Here is a 15,787-nt window from a genome sequence, read left to right as displayed (position 1 = left end):
CTGGCCCCTCTGTGCTGTCTGGGGACTGATGGGTGGGCTGGTGGTCCCAGCCCCTTTGTTCCAGGTTCTGGCAGCCTGGAGCCGAGGGCGAGGCTCTCCCTTTGCCTGCTCTAACGCTGGTGCTGGTGTGGGCTGCGTGTGCGAGTGACTGTGGCAACAACCTTACATTTCCCATGGTGCATTTCAGAGTTTGTGAGGGAGTTTCCGGAAGTAGCTCTTTGGTGATTCTTTTGGCAAGGACAGTACTTCGGAAAGCAAACCAATCCTTTGGGTCACCAACATAGCCACCTGTTCACTGGCTCCACTGCTACCTGTAGGGACACAGGCTTCCAGCAGCGGCTACTGGTGGCAGGAAGAGCAGGCTGCACTGGGCTGCCACCCAAGAACTCGCTCAGAGGACCCTTTGTCCTGCTTCCTGTGACTGAGCACCTGGAGCTGTGGCCACAGTGCCAGGCCTGCGTTTGCCTGTTGTGACTCCTAGTGTAGCAGGGGACAGCCAGCCCCAGGCTGGCTTGTAGTAACTGCACCAGGGCTGCTGGGTGTCACCCATGCCTGCCACATCACTTGGAGCTGCAAGGAGTCAAGGCAAATGGCTCTGCCAGTGTGGAAGTCTGTATCTTGGAGGGGCCACAGGGACCCTGCCACCCAGGGGGAGCCGCTGTTCTGACCCAGTTGTTGGGCACTCTCCCTCCTCTAGATTCAGAGCCAGTTCTGCCAGGGGCTGACCCAGTGTTCCTGGACACGGGAATTACCATGATGGAATGAAAGTTTGGAAATCAAGGTGTCCATGCAGGTGTTGAGGTGTGATGAGGAGAGGGGGAGTGAGGTGTGTGTCCATCCCGGCTCCAAGAAGCAAGGAAGTGAGTCTTGGCCTTTGGAGGGCAGTGTGCTCCACCTTTGTCCCGCATATGCTGTTCTTCAGGAAACCTGGAACATGGTATCGTGATCCGGGGAGTGGCAGGGCCAGGGGCCCGGTTGATCAAGATGTGACACTCCCAAGAGTAGCTAACAACTGGAGGGGAGAAAAGGAACTTTGTGTCCTGGGCGAGGCAGCCTGGCTGGCTCGGGCCAATGATGCATCCGTGGTGGCAGGTGGAAGTGGCGAAGTTAGCTCGGGTCTGCGATGGGGCTGCCGCTTCCAGCCCCCCGTGAGCTGGAGAGCCCTGCAGGACATGAGAGGAGGGGCAGAGGGTGTGGTAGGCCCCCGGGCCTGGCTGGTCCACAGAGTGATAGGGCCATGTCCACGGTGTTGTTGGTATCCATATGGGAGCCCCAGGACTGCATCTTTTGGGGCTCGGTGGTGCAAAGTGTCGCAAAGACAGGAACTGAAGGGTGTTTCTGTGCAGTGCTGACAGGGGCTGGGCCACAGGCTGGGGAGATGGCATCACTGCAGGCACCTGCCTGGGCACCATGCGGGCACCTAGGGTTTCTGCTCTGAGCCTGAAGGCTGATTGCTGCTGGCTAGGGCAGCCTTATCCACCTTGAATCTGATGCTGGGGAAGCAGGTGCACAGCCCCCAGCCTCCTGGGGCTCCTCGGCGGTGGCTGCATCTGCACATGTAGCCATGGGGGTGGGGGCGATGGGGTGGCTGTGTTCCTGGGTGACCTCTGTTCTTTGTGGCTGTGGAGTGTATTGGGGGACCCCTCTCCAAGCCCAAGTCAGGGCCCAAGTCCTTGGGCTGCCTCTTCCTGCTTAGTTGCATTCGCGATTATAAAAAATCATCTTGTAATCAAAAACTTCCAAAATAAAGCATGTGATTTCCCCAATCCCCAAGTCGCTGGAAGGCCTGTTGGCTCTCCCCCGGGGCTGACGACAAGCCACACGCAAAGAGAAGCAAGCAGCTGCGGCAGAGGAAGTGCGGTCCTGGGGGAGGGCCAGGCCCTGTTCCTGCTGTGACCGGGCCCCTCCAGGGAAGTGGCGGCGGACAATGGCAACGTGAAGGCACCCGACGGGGTGCACCAGGGCTCCAGGGCTCCAGGGGGTGCAGCTCCGGGCTCAGGGCGTGCAGCTGGTACCGAGGTGCTTCCGCACACAGTGATGTGTGCTCGTCAAAGCTCATGGTGCAAGTCAGACTTCCTAACGAAAAATCCTCCGTCGTGGCAGCAGCACATACCTTACACTAGGAAACTTGCAAGGGGGGCCAGTGTTGAACCACAAAGCGAATACAGATTTTTGCTTTTGTCTGTGAAAATGTACAGCGGACCTGCTTGGGGCTGTGGCATCGGGGCCAGGCGGTGCTCGGTCGTGGTGCGCTCACACCTCACCCACCCACACCACCGTGCTCCCACCCCTTATGCCCGACACCTCACAGCGCAGTGAGTTCTGCCTCGCATTGACCAGAAACAAGGACTCTTGGGCAGGGGTAAGCAGGTATTGCCCGAACAGCCCACTGTCCCTTACTGGTCGCTGGGGTGCCGCCCAGGGCTGGGCTGGGCCCACAGGCGGCTCCTTCAGGTTCCTGAGCAGGGCCCGCTTGCCGGTGGCTAGCTGCAGGAACATCAGGTGTGGCCGCATGGCCAGCGTGGCGTACACGTCGTACCGACCAGCTTCGGTGAAGGAGCGCTGGAAGGCCACGTCGGCCACGCCCGGGCCTACCGTCAGCTGGTACAGCGTCTGGATTTCCCCGCGCGCTGTGACCTCCTGCACATGCAGCTGTGGGCTGTCGGCGGCAGCGCTGACCACGAAACGCCCGTCCGGGGATGTGTGCGGGACTCCCGTGATGGCACCGTTGGGGCCGACCACTGAGTCCGTGACGCTGTCGATGAGCAGCTGGGCAGGGGCAGGGCCGTGGCGGTGGCACTGAACGAAGAAGTAGCCGCCCAGGTGGGTGTGTGCCATAGCGCGGGGTATGCAGCCGTGGCGTCGCAGGCTGATGGTACCAAGGAGGGCCAGTGTCTCCAGGTCCACTTTGTGCACAGCGGGCTCAGAGCTATTGAAGATGAAGCCAAACCTGGGAGGGAGCGAAGGGAGTGAGATCAGTGGGCGGGGGACCTGAGGGTGGCCGTGACAGTGTTGGCTGTGAGTGACAGGGGCAGCTCCCCTTCCCCTTTGTCCTCTGTGTGAACCTCTCAGGGCTAGATGTGGGTGCTTGGGATGGTGTCCTTGGAGAAAATGAGAAATCAAGGACATCACTCCCCAAGTGGCCACAACGGCCAGAGCTAAGCCAGTCTGAAACCAGGAGCAAGGGGCCTCCTCTGGGCTTCCCATGTGGGCACAGGGTCCCAATGTCTTAGGCCGTCCTCTGATGCTTTCCCAGGCCACAGACAGGGAGCTGGATGGGAAGCAGGGCTGCCAAGACACAAACCAGTGCCTATATGGGATCCCAGTGTGTACTCGGCTAGGACTTTTGCCACTAGACTATCATGGTGGGCCCCCCCCCCTTTTTTTTTTAAGATGTATTTATTGGAAAGGCAGATTTACAGAGGAGGCCCGTGTGAGGGAAGGTGACAGAGCAGGCCGCGGTGAGAGGTCTCTGCCTGACCCCCTGCACCCAGGACAAGACCAGTGCCTGGAGGACATAGGTGCCATGCAGCTTGTGCTCTTGACCCTGGAGGAGAGCACAGGAGCTGGGGCGGTGTTGACTGCTAAGGTCCCACTGCACGGCCAGCTGCAGACCTTGCAGTGAGCTGTGTGCCTCCCCGAGTCTCCGTGACTCAAAAAGGGTTAGTCCTGACGAGGGCTGCTGGTGGCTGAAGGGTAGGCAGGACTTGGGAATCAGGAAAAATCCCTTCTCATTTCCTTTGGAGAAATGATGTGAATGGTTTTTAAAACACTCGTTAGAGCCCAGAGCGAGGAAGGACCAGAATTGAAGCCCTCCTCTTGGTGGGTGCTCGGCCGGTCCACCGTGTAGCTTTGCGGGCTGCCTGGGGTGGGGTGGGGGATGAGGGAAGCGACACAGCTTGGATGTTCTTGTTGGACTCTCCCTGCAGTGAGGTGTCCTCTGTGGGCTGGGGGAGCGGGCGAGTCCCCAGCAGCTGGCAGAAATGTTCCAGAGAGGTTCCGCTAGCGGCGGCTCCCAGACAGGCAGCAAGGGTGCTACGGGACCATGGATGGCTTACCAGGCAACAGCTCCCCACAGAGACAGCAGTGTGGTCACACATGGTTCATTTCCCACGTGCCTGCAGCATCTGGGGCCCTGGCCCATACCAGAGGCCAGATACTTAATTTGGGTGTTGCCCGTGGGTGGCAGGGATCAGAGCCCTGGACCTTCCAAGGCGTGCATTGGGCAGCATCACTGATCCTGAACAATGAGGTTGCACTCTGGGGCTGTTTCCTAGTCATGGGCCCTGAATTCGGCCCAGGAAAAGTTATGGGCAGGTTCTATCCTGAGTCAAGTTGTCCCAGGCTGGGCTGGTCTAGGCTGGAGCCCCTCCGAGGCAGCCTGGCTCATCTCACCTGACATGGTTGATGATGAGGTTGGTGGGGGGGATGAAGAAATCCTCCACCCCCGCGAAGGGTGTGCGGATCAGGTGCTGGCCCCGGCCGGTGCTGGCTTCTGTGATCACCTGCAACACAGGAGGATGTTCACTTGAACCTACCAAGGGGGGTGGTGCTGGGGAACCTAAGACACCTGCTTGTGCAGGTGGAGGTCCTGGCAGAGGGGCTGCTGCCTGCCTGGGAGGAAGGTGACAACAACCATGGCCCTGGGGAATGGGAAGTTGCCCATGGGAGTTGCTTGACCAAATCACAGACAGGCCCACCCGTCATTCCTCGGAGAGGAGAAGCGTGAGGCCTGGAAGCTCCCTCCCACCGCCTGGCTGGCGGGCCTCTGGCAAGATCCTCGGAGCCAGCACATCACCCCTTCTGCTAGCTGCGGCCTCCTCCCCTGCAGGCAGTGCCACCATCTCAGTATCTGGCCACCCTGTGGGAGCGGGAACAGCGGTCAGGGCTATCAAGGTGTTTGGTGGTGAGGTGGTTTGCTCAGATTTCTTTTTGCTTTGCTGGCAGGTGCCTGAGCCTGTGCTGGGGGCAGCAGCGCTGTCATGTGCTATGCATGGAGCTGCTCTCTGGGAGCTGGGGCTCCAGAGCTGGCCTGGGGGAAGCAGGAGTCCTGCAGGGCTGCCAGCATTGGGATGCTGGGAAGAGTGCTTCCCCAAAGGGGATGTGCTCTGCCCAGTACAGCACTGATGGGCTCCTCCCCTGTGCACCTGGCAGTGGGCGATAAGGCCATTTCCTGGTGCATTCCCCCTGCTGTCCGTGTGGGAAGAAGGGCCTGCCCGAAGCTCAGGGCAGAACTGGCAAATGTGTGGTCTGGGTGGGAGAGGCACGTGATGGCCCCGCTGTGGCACGGAGGCTGCCCTGACCTGGAGGACACTGGCCAGCTGGTGAGCCCTGCAGCTGCGCATGGGCCCCAGGGCCTCTGGACAGGACGTTGGGGCTAGAGCCCACCCCGGGAGCGTGATGGGGCAGCCACCTGTCTGTATTGTGGCTGCTCAAGGCTGCGCCTGCAGCAGAGGGCAGTGTGTGCTGGGGCTCCTGGCTCCCGAGGCTCGGAGCTCTCCCTGCTTTCCTCTTCTATGAGCGGGCCTGCCTCCCAGCTAGGCGTGGGGTGTTGCAGTGTGTGGTTCATACTTCCCTCCAGGGACAGCAGACAGATGACCGGGTTGGTGCATGCCCACTGGGACAGCCCCCACTGCACGCCTGGCTGCTGCTTGTGCTGGGTTTTAAATGGTCAAATGATATCTGCCTGGCAAATCCATGGGAAATTACACACAAGTGGGCATTGAGAGGGAACTGGCTGCTGGAGAGCGTGGGGGCAGTGCCAGCAGGAGCCAAGCAGCCTCACAATCACGGCCTGATGCCAGGCCTGTCATCTCTGCTTATAAAAGAGACGGGAAATTATAGGTTGTCAACGTTGGTGTCACTCCACTTCACTGACACCCTATATTCAGAGGTGACTTGGGCACCCAGTGCTGCGGGCCACTGAACCACCATGGGCACAGCACCTCCTGTCTCCAAGCTGGGAGTTCTTGCTCTTTTTTTGAGCCCCAGCTCGCAGTGGGACCCCCAGGTACCCAAAGATAACTGCTGGGACTCCCCAGTTTTGCTAGCCTGTGAGCTTGGTTCAGGAAACAGATGCGTGAGGTGACGGGAAAATGAATGGAAAATGGAACTGGAATTTCGGTGCAGGAAGTTTTCATATCCATTCATTGATTTTTTTTTTTTCATCATGCATCTTCTCTGAATTTGTGTGTGAAATATTCATTGTCATGAGCTGTCAGGACGTCAGCTGATTGTCAGGCGAGAAGTGACACATGGAAGGGCAGGGATTGGGCGATTAGAAAGGCAGCTGAGAGCAGGGCCGGGTCGAGGCGCAGGAGAGCAGCGTGTGGAATACAAGGAGATGCGTGGCTCCAAGGGTCTTGGGTGAGTGAATCCCGATCACAGGCAAGTCTGAACAGAATGTAGCAGACCCCTTTGCTGGGTATTTAGAAACAATACTAGGATTTTATTTTTTATGTTTTGCTAATATTCACCAGGCGGTAACACATTGTTACAGCTGGATCTTTGGAGAAGTCTTCCGGACCAAGTCCAGCCAGCCAGGCTCTCACGGCCGTGCCCCCGGGAGTCTGGCTTCCCGTCTCCACAAGGCTCGGCCCAGAGGCTGCGGGGCCGTGTCCAGGGGCAGCTGTCCCAGATGCCATTTCCTCCTCCTGCACCTGCAGTGGTGGAGGTGAGTTCATTCTGACCCATTCAGCCTTGCCATGTGATAATGCAGCTTCCTGGATGTACTGCGTCTCATTCTTCCTGCTAACAAATTGCTACAACTGTTCAGTCATCAAGGCAAGGGGTGATAGGGTCCGTCATAGTTAAGGAACTTGCTCTCTTGCCAGTTTAGGCTTCTCAAGAAGGTCAGCTGTGTTGAATCCAGTGCTGTGTGAACAGCTACTGCCAGTATCCCGAGCCTTTCCTTGGCTGGCGTCCTCGGAGTTAAACTTGATTGTACCCTGGGAATTCATTCCCTGCTTGGGCCTTTAACCACACGGCTGCACTCTGACATGAACCCTGGATTGGGGTCACGCAGGGACACTGTCTGATGGTGGTCCTGTATGACACGGTGACGTGGTGCGTTCATACCCTCACAGCACTCCCTGCTGTGCGCAGTGCCCTGTATTTTAGGATGAATGGCTATGCTGCCCGTGTTGGTACTGCCTGCATGGCACTCCCAGTACTGTTCAAAGGGCACTTCCCTGCTTCTTGGACAGCGTCAGGCTGTGTGAACACAGCACAGTAGTCCTCCATGTGAGACAGAGGCCACGCGAGGTTGAGTGACCCGCCCACGCAGCCGTGGGAGCCCACCTGGCAGTGTTGGCACACTCCCGTGGGAGGTTATTCTGCAGTTTCCTTTCTTACTGGGTTTGGGAGTACAGGTGCACCAAGGATTTACAACACCTCGGGAGCCGCACCTCCCCACCACTGCTGTGGTCTGGGTAGTTCCGGTCATGTGAAAACTGCTGGTTGAAGATTGGACGAAATCCATGTGTGTGTTCTGATATGCTACCTCTTTAATCTGGGAACCCCCCCGCCCCCCCCCCAAAAAAAACCCCAACCCATCTCTGGTGGTACTAGGCTCCTCCTGGCTTCCCTGCCTCGGGTGCGGGGTGAGCCTGCCCGGGAAGCCGCGGCCTCGGGGTTACTGGACTCTCGGTGCCCGTGGCAATGCCCGCAGCCTCAGTTCACAGCTTCATTCTCGTCTCCTTATTGAGCTTCTGAAAGACTAATCTGTTTTTCTGCTTTTGTTTCCGATTAATTTCGGCCTAAATTCCTTCCTGACACTTTGCTATTTTTCTCATTTCTGAACCAAATATTTCTGTGTCCCACAGGTTTTGAGGTGAAAGTCTTTTTGAGACAGGGTAGTTTGTTTTTGCTCCAGGAGGTCCTAGGGTCACAGTTATATACTGATACAGCCCGGGGCATGTCATTGTACATGAAAATATGCTACTTGATGGTAAAAGCTTTTCTATGTAATAACCCAGGCTCATTTATATTCAGTTTTATCTTGTTATTTTATTGCCTTGGTCTACACAGTTTGAGTACTTTCTGGATCAGGTTATGTTTAACCACTGTGGTTAGACATAACTGCTATTCATCTTAATGATGAACTTTCATTTTCCCCTAAAGATCTGTCTATTTGAAAGGGTTTTGGGAGAGACAGAAACCTTCCTTCTGTTGCTCCACTCTCCACATGGCTGGAACAGGTAGGGCTGGGCCCTCGCTGGGCGCTCCATCAAATTCTCCCACATGGGTGCAGGGAGCTGGGTCAGACAAGAAATACCTGGGACCCAAAGCAGTGACCAGATGGGATGCCCATGTTGCAGGCAGTACCTTAACTTGCTTTGCCAAAGCACTGACCACGTTAAATCTCCACTTCTACCTTGTCTCATCTTCATATTGCTAAACATCTCCTTCAAGCTCTTATCACTATTTTCATGTCGTTAACCCTCCATTTAGTGTTTTTATGAATAGCTTACTGCTAGTTTTATTTTCAAAAAACGTTCTAAAAATCCATCTTTCTTATTTTTGCTTTTTAAAAACATTTTATTTAAAATAGAGAAACAGACCCCCCATTCCCTGGTTCACTAAGTGTTTGCAGTGGCCAAGACGGGCTCCCTGTGTGGTCCCCCCCAAGCTCTGCAGAGGCAAGGCTGCTGGATCTGAGCACCCAGCCCCTCCTGGCCAGCAGGGCTCACTCCACTGATTCCCCAGGATGTGGGCTGTTGCCCAAGGCTATCCCTATTATCTTCTTGGACCCCGGAGAAGCTGTTTGGGGATAAATGCCATTTGTCACCTAGATGATGGAGGCAGTTTGTAGGGACAAAGTGCTATCGGACTGCATGTGTTCAGCATACCTGGAGGCTTGGCCGGGACTTGTGCGTGTCCCCCCAGCTCAGGACCCACACCTGGTCGTGGGACTTGTCGTACAACAGATTAGCTGGCAGAGGGTCCACACCTATGGACTTGAAAAACAATAGTGACAAGTGGGTCATCATCATTGTGGAAGCGGATGTGATGGTCATGGAGAGTGATCTGGAGTGGTGGACAGCTGGCCCAGGAGCCAGTGATCCTGTTTGGGAATGTAAGACCAAGGCTTCCTCTCTGGCTTTGGCCCTAGAAACATCAAGTTAAACGTCAGAGGTGACATGTCATCCTTCTAGAAACTTAAAGGCCCCCAGACCCCTGGGCAAGACTTGCACATAGATGCTCTGAGGTTTCTGCTCAGCAAACAGGTGTGGGGGGCCAGGGGCTCCCTTCAGTCCTGCTGGAAGGCTGCGGGCCCCTTGCCCTGCAGCCAGCTTGCTCTGTGCCCCTGGGCCCTGGTCACAGGGAGGTGACCCATGTGAGCTGCCCCCCACCTGGCCTTCGCTGGCTCTGTCTGGGACTTGGATGGAAGCGTCCAGCTCACTCCCTCTTTCTCATCGCAGTAACTGAACTCTACAGGAGACTGTGGCTGCTCCTCTGCGTGTCTGTGAGACCCCCTCTTCTCCCCGTATGCTGCAGGTCTTGGTCTGTCTCCCCTTTCAGCGGCTGAGCTCCTTCAGTATCACGTCTCCTAATAACTCCAGATTGTCCTTCTGTCAGCCTTGAACCCGGGACGTTCCTCCTGGCTGAGGTTTGCGTCTCGCCATCTTCCACACCTTGGGCCCTGCAGCCTCCAGCACAGCCTGTTGTTTTCTTAGGCAGCACTTACCCCGGTTGCTTTCCAAATTTCCTGGCACCATCTTGGCTGCCTGGAGAGTCCCAGCCCGTTAGCCATGATGACACATCATGACACAGTTAATGGCTTCTTACTCTAAAAACCCTTCTGTGACTACACATGCTCTTCCAGCCACACCCATTTGTCTGCTGTCTTCACAGCAGAACTCTCCTACAGTTTGGTTTGTGGTCACGGTTTCTCAGGTGTCTCCAAGTGGATTTCATCTTCTCATTCTGAGAGGCTCAAGGGTTTAACTGGAAACCTCCTCCAGGCAGCACAGAGCTCACCGCCCTCTCACCGGGAGCAACGAGTCTGGTGAACATGCTGGTATCTCGGCAGAGATCAGAGCTGACTCAGAGGACAGCGAGGCTGGAGGCTGCAGGTTAGTACCTGATCAGAACGAAGTGGTGAGCGCTCCACTGTGCCTAGTGCAGTGCCGGGTGTCCTCCCTGGTGCATGGCCACTGCCGAAAGTCATTTTTTTTATGCAAACTGTTGGAATCCCAGAATCACTAGGCATCCCAGAGACAGGTGATCCCAATGAGAACAGAGCCATAGGTGAGGCGTGCAAAGACAGTTCCCTCCATCTTTATTTTATAAATTCTTAAAAGTGAAAATGAAATACCTGAGATAATAACTGAAATAGGTTTGTATTGAACTCAGCAGAAGACAGGAGAAACAAACATGAAGAGATAGAACACCTCCAACTTGAAGTAGCAAGAGATATATAGCTCAGAGCTTGGAGATCTCATTCTTAAAAACATTTCCTCAACAAGAGGTGAGAAGATGAATATTTTAAATGATGGCTGATAAACCTGCAATGTGATTAGACAGTAACTCACGCATCTATATCTATACCCCAAGAGAATGTTTCCTGTAGAAGTAAGGACTTTTAAGCAAAAACTGTGAATTACTAAAAGCATTAAATTAACTCATGGAAAATTTCATAGCTCTGTCTGGGGTAAGAGTAATAGGGCAAATAGAAATTAGCATTGCTTTGTCATAATAGAAGCCTAAGGGGTTGAATTATGTCAAAGAATCAATTCATTGTTACAATAATACAAAAGACAAGAGAAATGTTGAGCTGCCTTGTGCTAGGGTTATTGTGGAAGTAAGGAGATTGGCATGAGGCTACGTTGATGTGAGGCAAACAGGCATGTTGTCATCTCGTGGCAGAGATGTTTCACCCACAAGCGAAAGTGTCCAAAAGGAGGAAAAATAAGAAAGCAACGAAGATGTTAGATTTAACTCAGCTGTAACTAAATATAAACATACCCACGGAGATTATTCCACTAGTTAATACACAATCTTACTACCTCTAGCCTTGTCAAAGAGCACTTTATTGCTTGCATAATTCTTCCATCTTTTCTGCATCCTCCATCAAATAAACCAGATTCTGCTATACTATATTTAGGCAAGAAGCATGATCAGAGATCAAGATCTTTTTTTTTTTTTAAGAATGTGGGAAAATAGGTTGATAGAAAAATCTATTTGTTTATCCTGTCTTCTGCCGTGCCTGAGTTCAATACAAACCTATTTCACTTTCAAAACTTAAGAATTGATACCGTAAAGAGGGAGGGAATTATCTTCAAGAATCACCTGTCACCTGTCCGCCCAACGATTCTGCGATGACCGAATGGTTTACATGACTCTCGGTGGCCGTCCTCCACTACAGAGGCAGAGCACAGCTCCGGTTTAATCTGGTACCAAACTGAATCAAATCTTCATTCTAATCCTTTGAAGGATGAAGGACTGTATCAAGAAGATGTTAAGATTTTAAAGTAGAATTAGAGAAACAGATTATCTTTAATGACAGTGGAAGATGTTAACCTCGCGGGGCAGCTTTGCTAAGCGCACAGACCCTCCGAACAATCCAGCAACTTGCAGAACTGTCCTATCTAGAATGTGCTTTAACATGTACATGAAATATTGACCAAAACATCACAGGCTCCGTCATAAAATGAACCTCAGTAAATCTCAATGACAGAAAAATCTGCAGAGCCCCAATCCCATCCAACTTCCTGATGGCCAGAGCTCGTAGTGGGGCAGCCCTGTCCTCGTGAGGTTCTCAGGATTGCCCCACACTCACATCTCACATTCAACTTGCATTTCTCTCTTGGGCCTTCCAGACTCGGTGATAACCTGCACTGCCTCACTGAGAAAATAAACGTAAGTAGCAATGAAGTTCATGTGGCTGTCACTGAAACGTTCCCTGTCTGCTCCGGTGTAGAATACTTAGCCTGTCCACCTCCTGCACAGACAGGATGTGTCTGGAAGGCAAGCGGGTCCACCTTGTTGATGCCAGCAGAAGAGCATTCAGGAGGGGTTGGGGGTTCGCGTCAGCAGACACACATGTTGTGACGTCACTGATTCTGACCAAGTTCCCTCGGCCCCCACCGCCTGCTTTGGCTCCCCACCCAGCCACCTCCTGCCTGTGCTTGTCCGCCTTCACTTCTCCTACTGCTTCACTCAGATCTACCCAGCAGGCATGGGCTGTCCCTGCACCGGGTGACCCACACTGCCATGTCCCAGGTGCCTGGCAGTAGCGTTTGGCCCCATGCCCATAGCTGTCCCTTGGCATGCATCCTCCCTGCTCTGTCTGCTCCATGCCTGGCCTCTCCCCTTCTTTGTTTCAACTTCATGGTTTGTAACAGTAACTGACTGACAGTTCTGGAACCTGCGAATCCCAGAGGACTTGTACTGGGCCAAACCTGGCAGGCTGGGCAAGCCTGTACTCTCTCCCCAGGCTGTGAGGACACAGTGTCTCCTTTACCAGCCCTTGGCTCCTGGCTCTGGTCCTTGCTGGAGACCCACTGCCCTTGGCCACCCTCCTCTGGGGAGGGGCACCTGTGACAAATGAGGGGTTAGCTCCCAAGGTAAGGTCGTTCCTCATGGCTGTTAAGGTGACAATCTCAGTCATGGGAGAGTGGGAGGGGAACCCTGTGGCATCCATCTACACTTTGTAAAGGGCATCACTAGTGAAAAATCACTAGAGGGTTTTTCTCTCACATTCACCTCCTCAGGAGAGCTCTGAGGTTCCACATTTGAACACACCAGGAAGTTTGCCCTTCTTCACCTCCTTGGTCTGTGTGACCACATGTGCATGCTTTGCCCTGTCTGTCCCTCACACGCAGCTGGATCCACTCTTCCTCCCCACCGTGGCTGTACCTGTAGGACCTTCTGGGCCTGGACGTCGACCACGAGGACTCTGGCCAGTGCTGGTTGGGCCGCATAGATGTACCGGTCCCTGACATTGACGGCGGATGCCCACTGGCAGGGTGGGCTGCCTTCTGTTTCGGTCTGTGGACAGATGTCTTCCTGTGGGGGAGAAAGGCTGTCCTGTGTCTTTGTAACCCCGTCCCCCATGTACGTGAGGTTCCCTCACCCTGTGCCTGAGCTGGCCCTGCCTGGTGTCTCAGAGCCACAGGAGATGGCTGTTGGCCCTGCAAACCCCCTGCCTCACATGTGCCTGCTTGCTGCGTGGTCCCTGCCTACCCCCTTACTCTCTTCTTGCATGAGCCTAATGGAGCTGCTGCAGGGGTTACTGTGCTCCCCTGACCCCTCAGTGTCCCCGTAGGCCTCTGTGTCACTGGCATCTTGCGGGGAGGGAAGGGGAGGGCTGATGCTATGGCGATCCAAAGCCAGGAGCCAGGAACCTCCTCCAGGTCTCCCACATGGGTGCAGAGTCCCAAGGCTTTGGGCTGTCCTCGACTGCTTTTCCAGGCCACAAGCAGGGAGCTGGATGGGAAGTAGAGCTACCGGGACTAGAACCGGTGCCATATGGGATCCCGGGGCTTTCAAGGCGAGGACTTTAGCCGCTAGGCCACTGCGCTGGGCCCCGGATAAAACAATTTTTGAAAATGAAATGCATTCGGGGATCCTCACCTCCATTCTATAATGCACACATATCCCTTTTGAATGGTAGCAGTGGAACTTAAACAGCTAAAGGTGAAGTTACTGTGTGAAGTGGACAGCTTCAAGTAATATGGTCTCATCTACTTCAGTTTTTCATTTTTCTAGCCATACCTCCACTACCATCACCTGCTCAGAAGTAGGAATGTTTGGAACACAACAGTACATCTTTCAATGATGCTGGAATGATGAAAGGATGAGATGGGGGTCCCTGGAAAATCATCTTACACTTGTTCTTCCAGAAGTCCCTGACTCAACCACACAACATGGAGAGCTTGTGGTCTAAGTGTGAGAAAAATGGGACAGTGACAGAGACTCAGCTCCTGCTCGGACAGAGGCGACCATCTCTGTACATTTCCCCTAGAGCGTAAAGACACACACTTGGTTTCATCATTAAACACACATCCCTCAACCCAACAAAGACACAGAAGCTCAAGTTCCTTTTCCAACCAAACAGGATCTGTAAGCTGGGTCTAGCCCCTACTTTCTGTCCTATCTCACCCCCCCCCCCCACTAGAAGCATGTGGGATAAAAAGGCATTAGGCCTCACCAAAGAACCAATTACCAATGTCCCATGGACAGGAATACTGCTGCTGACCATCTTATAGATCAGTCCTGCCTTCCTGAGTCACCATTCTTCAGGTCCTTACTACAAATCTCAGTACATCCTGTTCCCAACAGGATGTATTTTCTTTTTCCATACAGGTTAGCAGGATCTCCACCTATCAGGAGCAATGATTGCTTACATTCCTGATTTGTCAGCTGCAGGTGACCTAAAGGTGACCAAATACCACTTTTAGCTGAAGAAGAGGCAGGCATGCTTGAATAAGTTGGCTCCTCTTTGAGGAGGGTAAGTATTCCCTATCACGAGTAAGATGCTTGAAAGGTGTGTTCCATAGGCAGATTCCTTTCCTCTTTATAACAGGATGCATTGTGGGAGTGGGCAGCCAGCTTAGCAGTTATGTGGTTTTGTCCCAAGTCTGGGTTGAGTCTCTAATTCTACTTCCTTATCCCAGTCTCCTGTTAATGCCCACCCTGAGTCACGTCATGGAGGTTCCACTAGCCCCGTGGGACTCTTAGGTGAGCACTGGGATTCCAGGTTTGGGCTGCTACAGTGACTCACTGAATGGCACTACTGTAATAGCAAAAAATGAGAGCAGGACAGAAAGAAGGTGCCCTTACTGTGAGAATCCTGATTTTCAGCATAGACTCATGGAACTTCAAGGAAGGCACTGTTTAGGCAGAAAACAGTTGCAGTAAAGGGATGATGTGAGTGAGGTTTTATTGGGGTATTGAAGAGAAGGAGATAAGTAGGCAAGCAAACAGAGTAAGAAAGGCCTGGCGGCATGGCCTAGTGGCTAAAGTGCTTGCCTTTAGTGTGGTTGGAGCCTGTGGTTCGAATCCTGGAAGGTGCTTGTGTGTGAGAGAGGAAGGAAGGAAGGAAGGAAGGAAGGAAGGAAGGAAGGAAGGAAGGAAGGAAGGAAGGAAGGAAGGAAGGAAGGAAGGAAGGAAGGAAGGAAGGAAGGAAGGAAGGAAGGAAGGAAGGAAGGAAGGAAGGAAGGGAAGGAAGGAAGGAAGGAAGGAAGGAAGGAAGGAAGGAAGGAAGGAAAGGAAGGAAGGAGAAGGAAGGAAGGAAGGAAGGAAGGAAGGAAGGAAGGAAGGAAGGAAGGAAGGAAGGAAGGAAGGAAGGAAGAAGGAAGGAAAGGAAGGAAGGAAGGAAGGAAGGAAGGAAGGAAGGAAGGAAGGAAGGAAGGAAGGAAGGAAGGAAGGAAGGAAGGAAGGAAGGAAGGAAGGAAGGAAGGAAGGAAGGAAGGAAGGAAGGAAGGAAGGAAGGAAGGAAGGAAGGAAGGAAGGAAGGAAGGAAGGAAGAAGGAAGGAAGGAAGGAAGGAAGGAAGGAAGAAGGAAGGAAGGAAGGAAGGAAGGAAGGAAGGAGAGGAAGAAGGAAGAAGGAAGGAAGGAAGAAGGAAGGAAGGAAGGAAGGAAGGAAGGAAGGAAGGAAGGAAGGAAGGAAGGAAGGAAGGAAGGAAGAAGGAAGGAAGGAAGGAAGGAAGGAAGGAAGGAAGGAAGGAAGGAAGGAAGGAAGGAAGGAAGGAAGGAAGGAAGGAAGGAAGGAAGGAAGGAAGGAAGGAAGGAAGGAAGTGAAGGAAGGAAGGACAGGAAGGAAGGAAGGAAGAGAGGAAG

General features: G+C 53.5%; 1 protein-coding gene across 1 annotated transcript in view; it reads right to left on the bottom strand.

Annotated features, from left to right (window-relative positions):
• Window positions 1-1,630: 1,630 nt before the first annotated feature.
• Window positions 1,631-15,787, bottom strand: part of FSTL4 (follistatin like 4) — a 418,275-nt gene continuing 404,118 nt past the window's right edge. The window contains exons 13-16 of the mRNA XM_004586404.2: window positions 12,862-13,011; window positions 8,850-8,957; window positions 4,396-4,505; window positions 1,631-2,950 (exon numbers count right to left, since the gene is read on the bottom strand). Coding sequence (XP_004586461.2) covers window positions 2,254-2,950; window positions 4,396-4,505; window positions 8,850-8,957; window positions 12,862-13,011 — 1,065 coding nt within the window. The 3' untranslated portion in view covers window positions 1,631-2,253. The remainder of the gene's footprint in view (window positions 2,951-4,395; window positions 4,506-8,849; window positions 8,958-12,861; window positions 13,012-15,787) is intronic.

The sequence above is a fragment of the Ochotona princeps genome, chromosome 19, assembly GCF_030435755.1.
Source record: "Ochotona princeps isolate mOchPri1 chromosome 19, mOchPri1.hap1, whole genome shotgun sequence".
Taxonomy (NCBI): domain Eukaryota; kingdom Metazoa; phylum Chordata; class Mammalia; order Lagomorpha; family Ochotonidae; genus Ochotona; species Ochotona princeps.
Note: the sequence above shows the minus strand (reverse complement) of the source record. Positions and strands in the feature narration are given on the sequence as shown.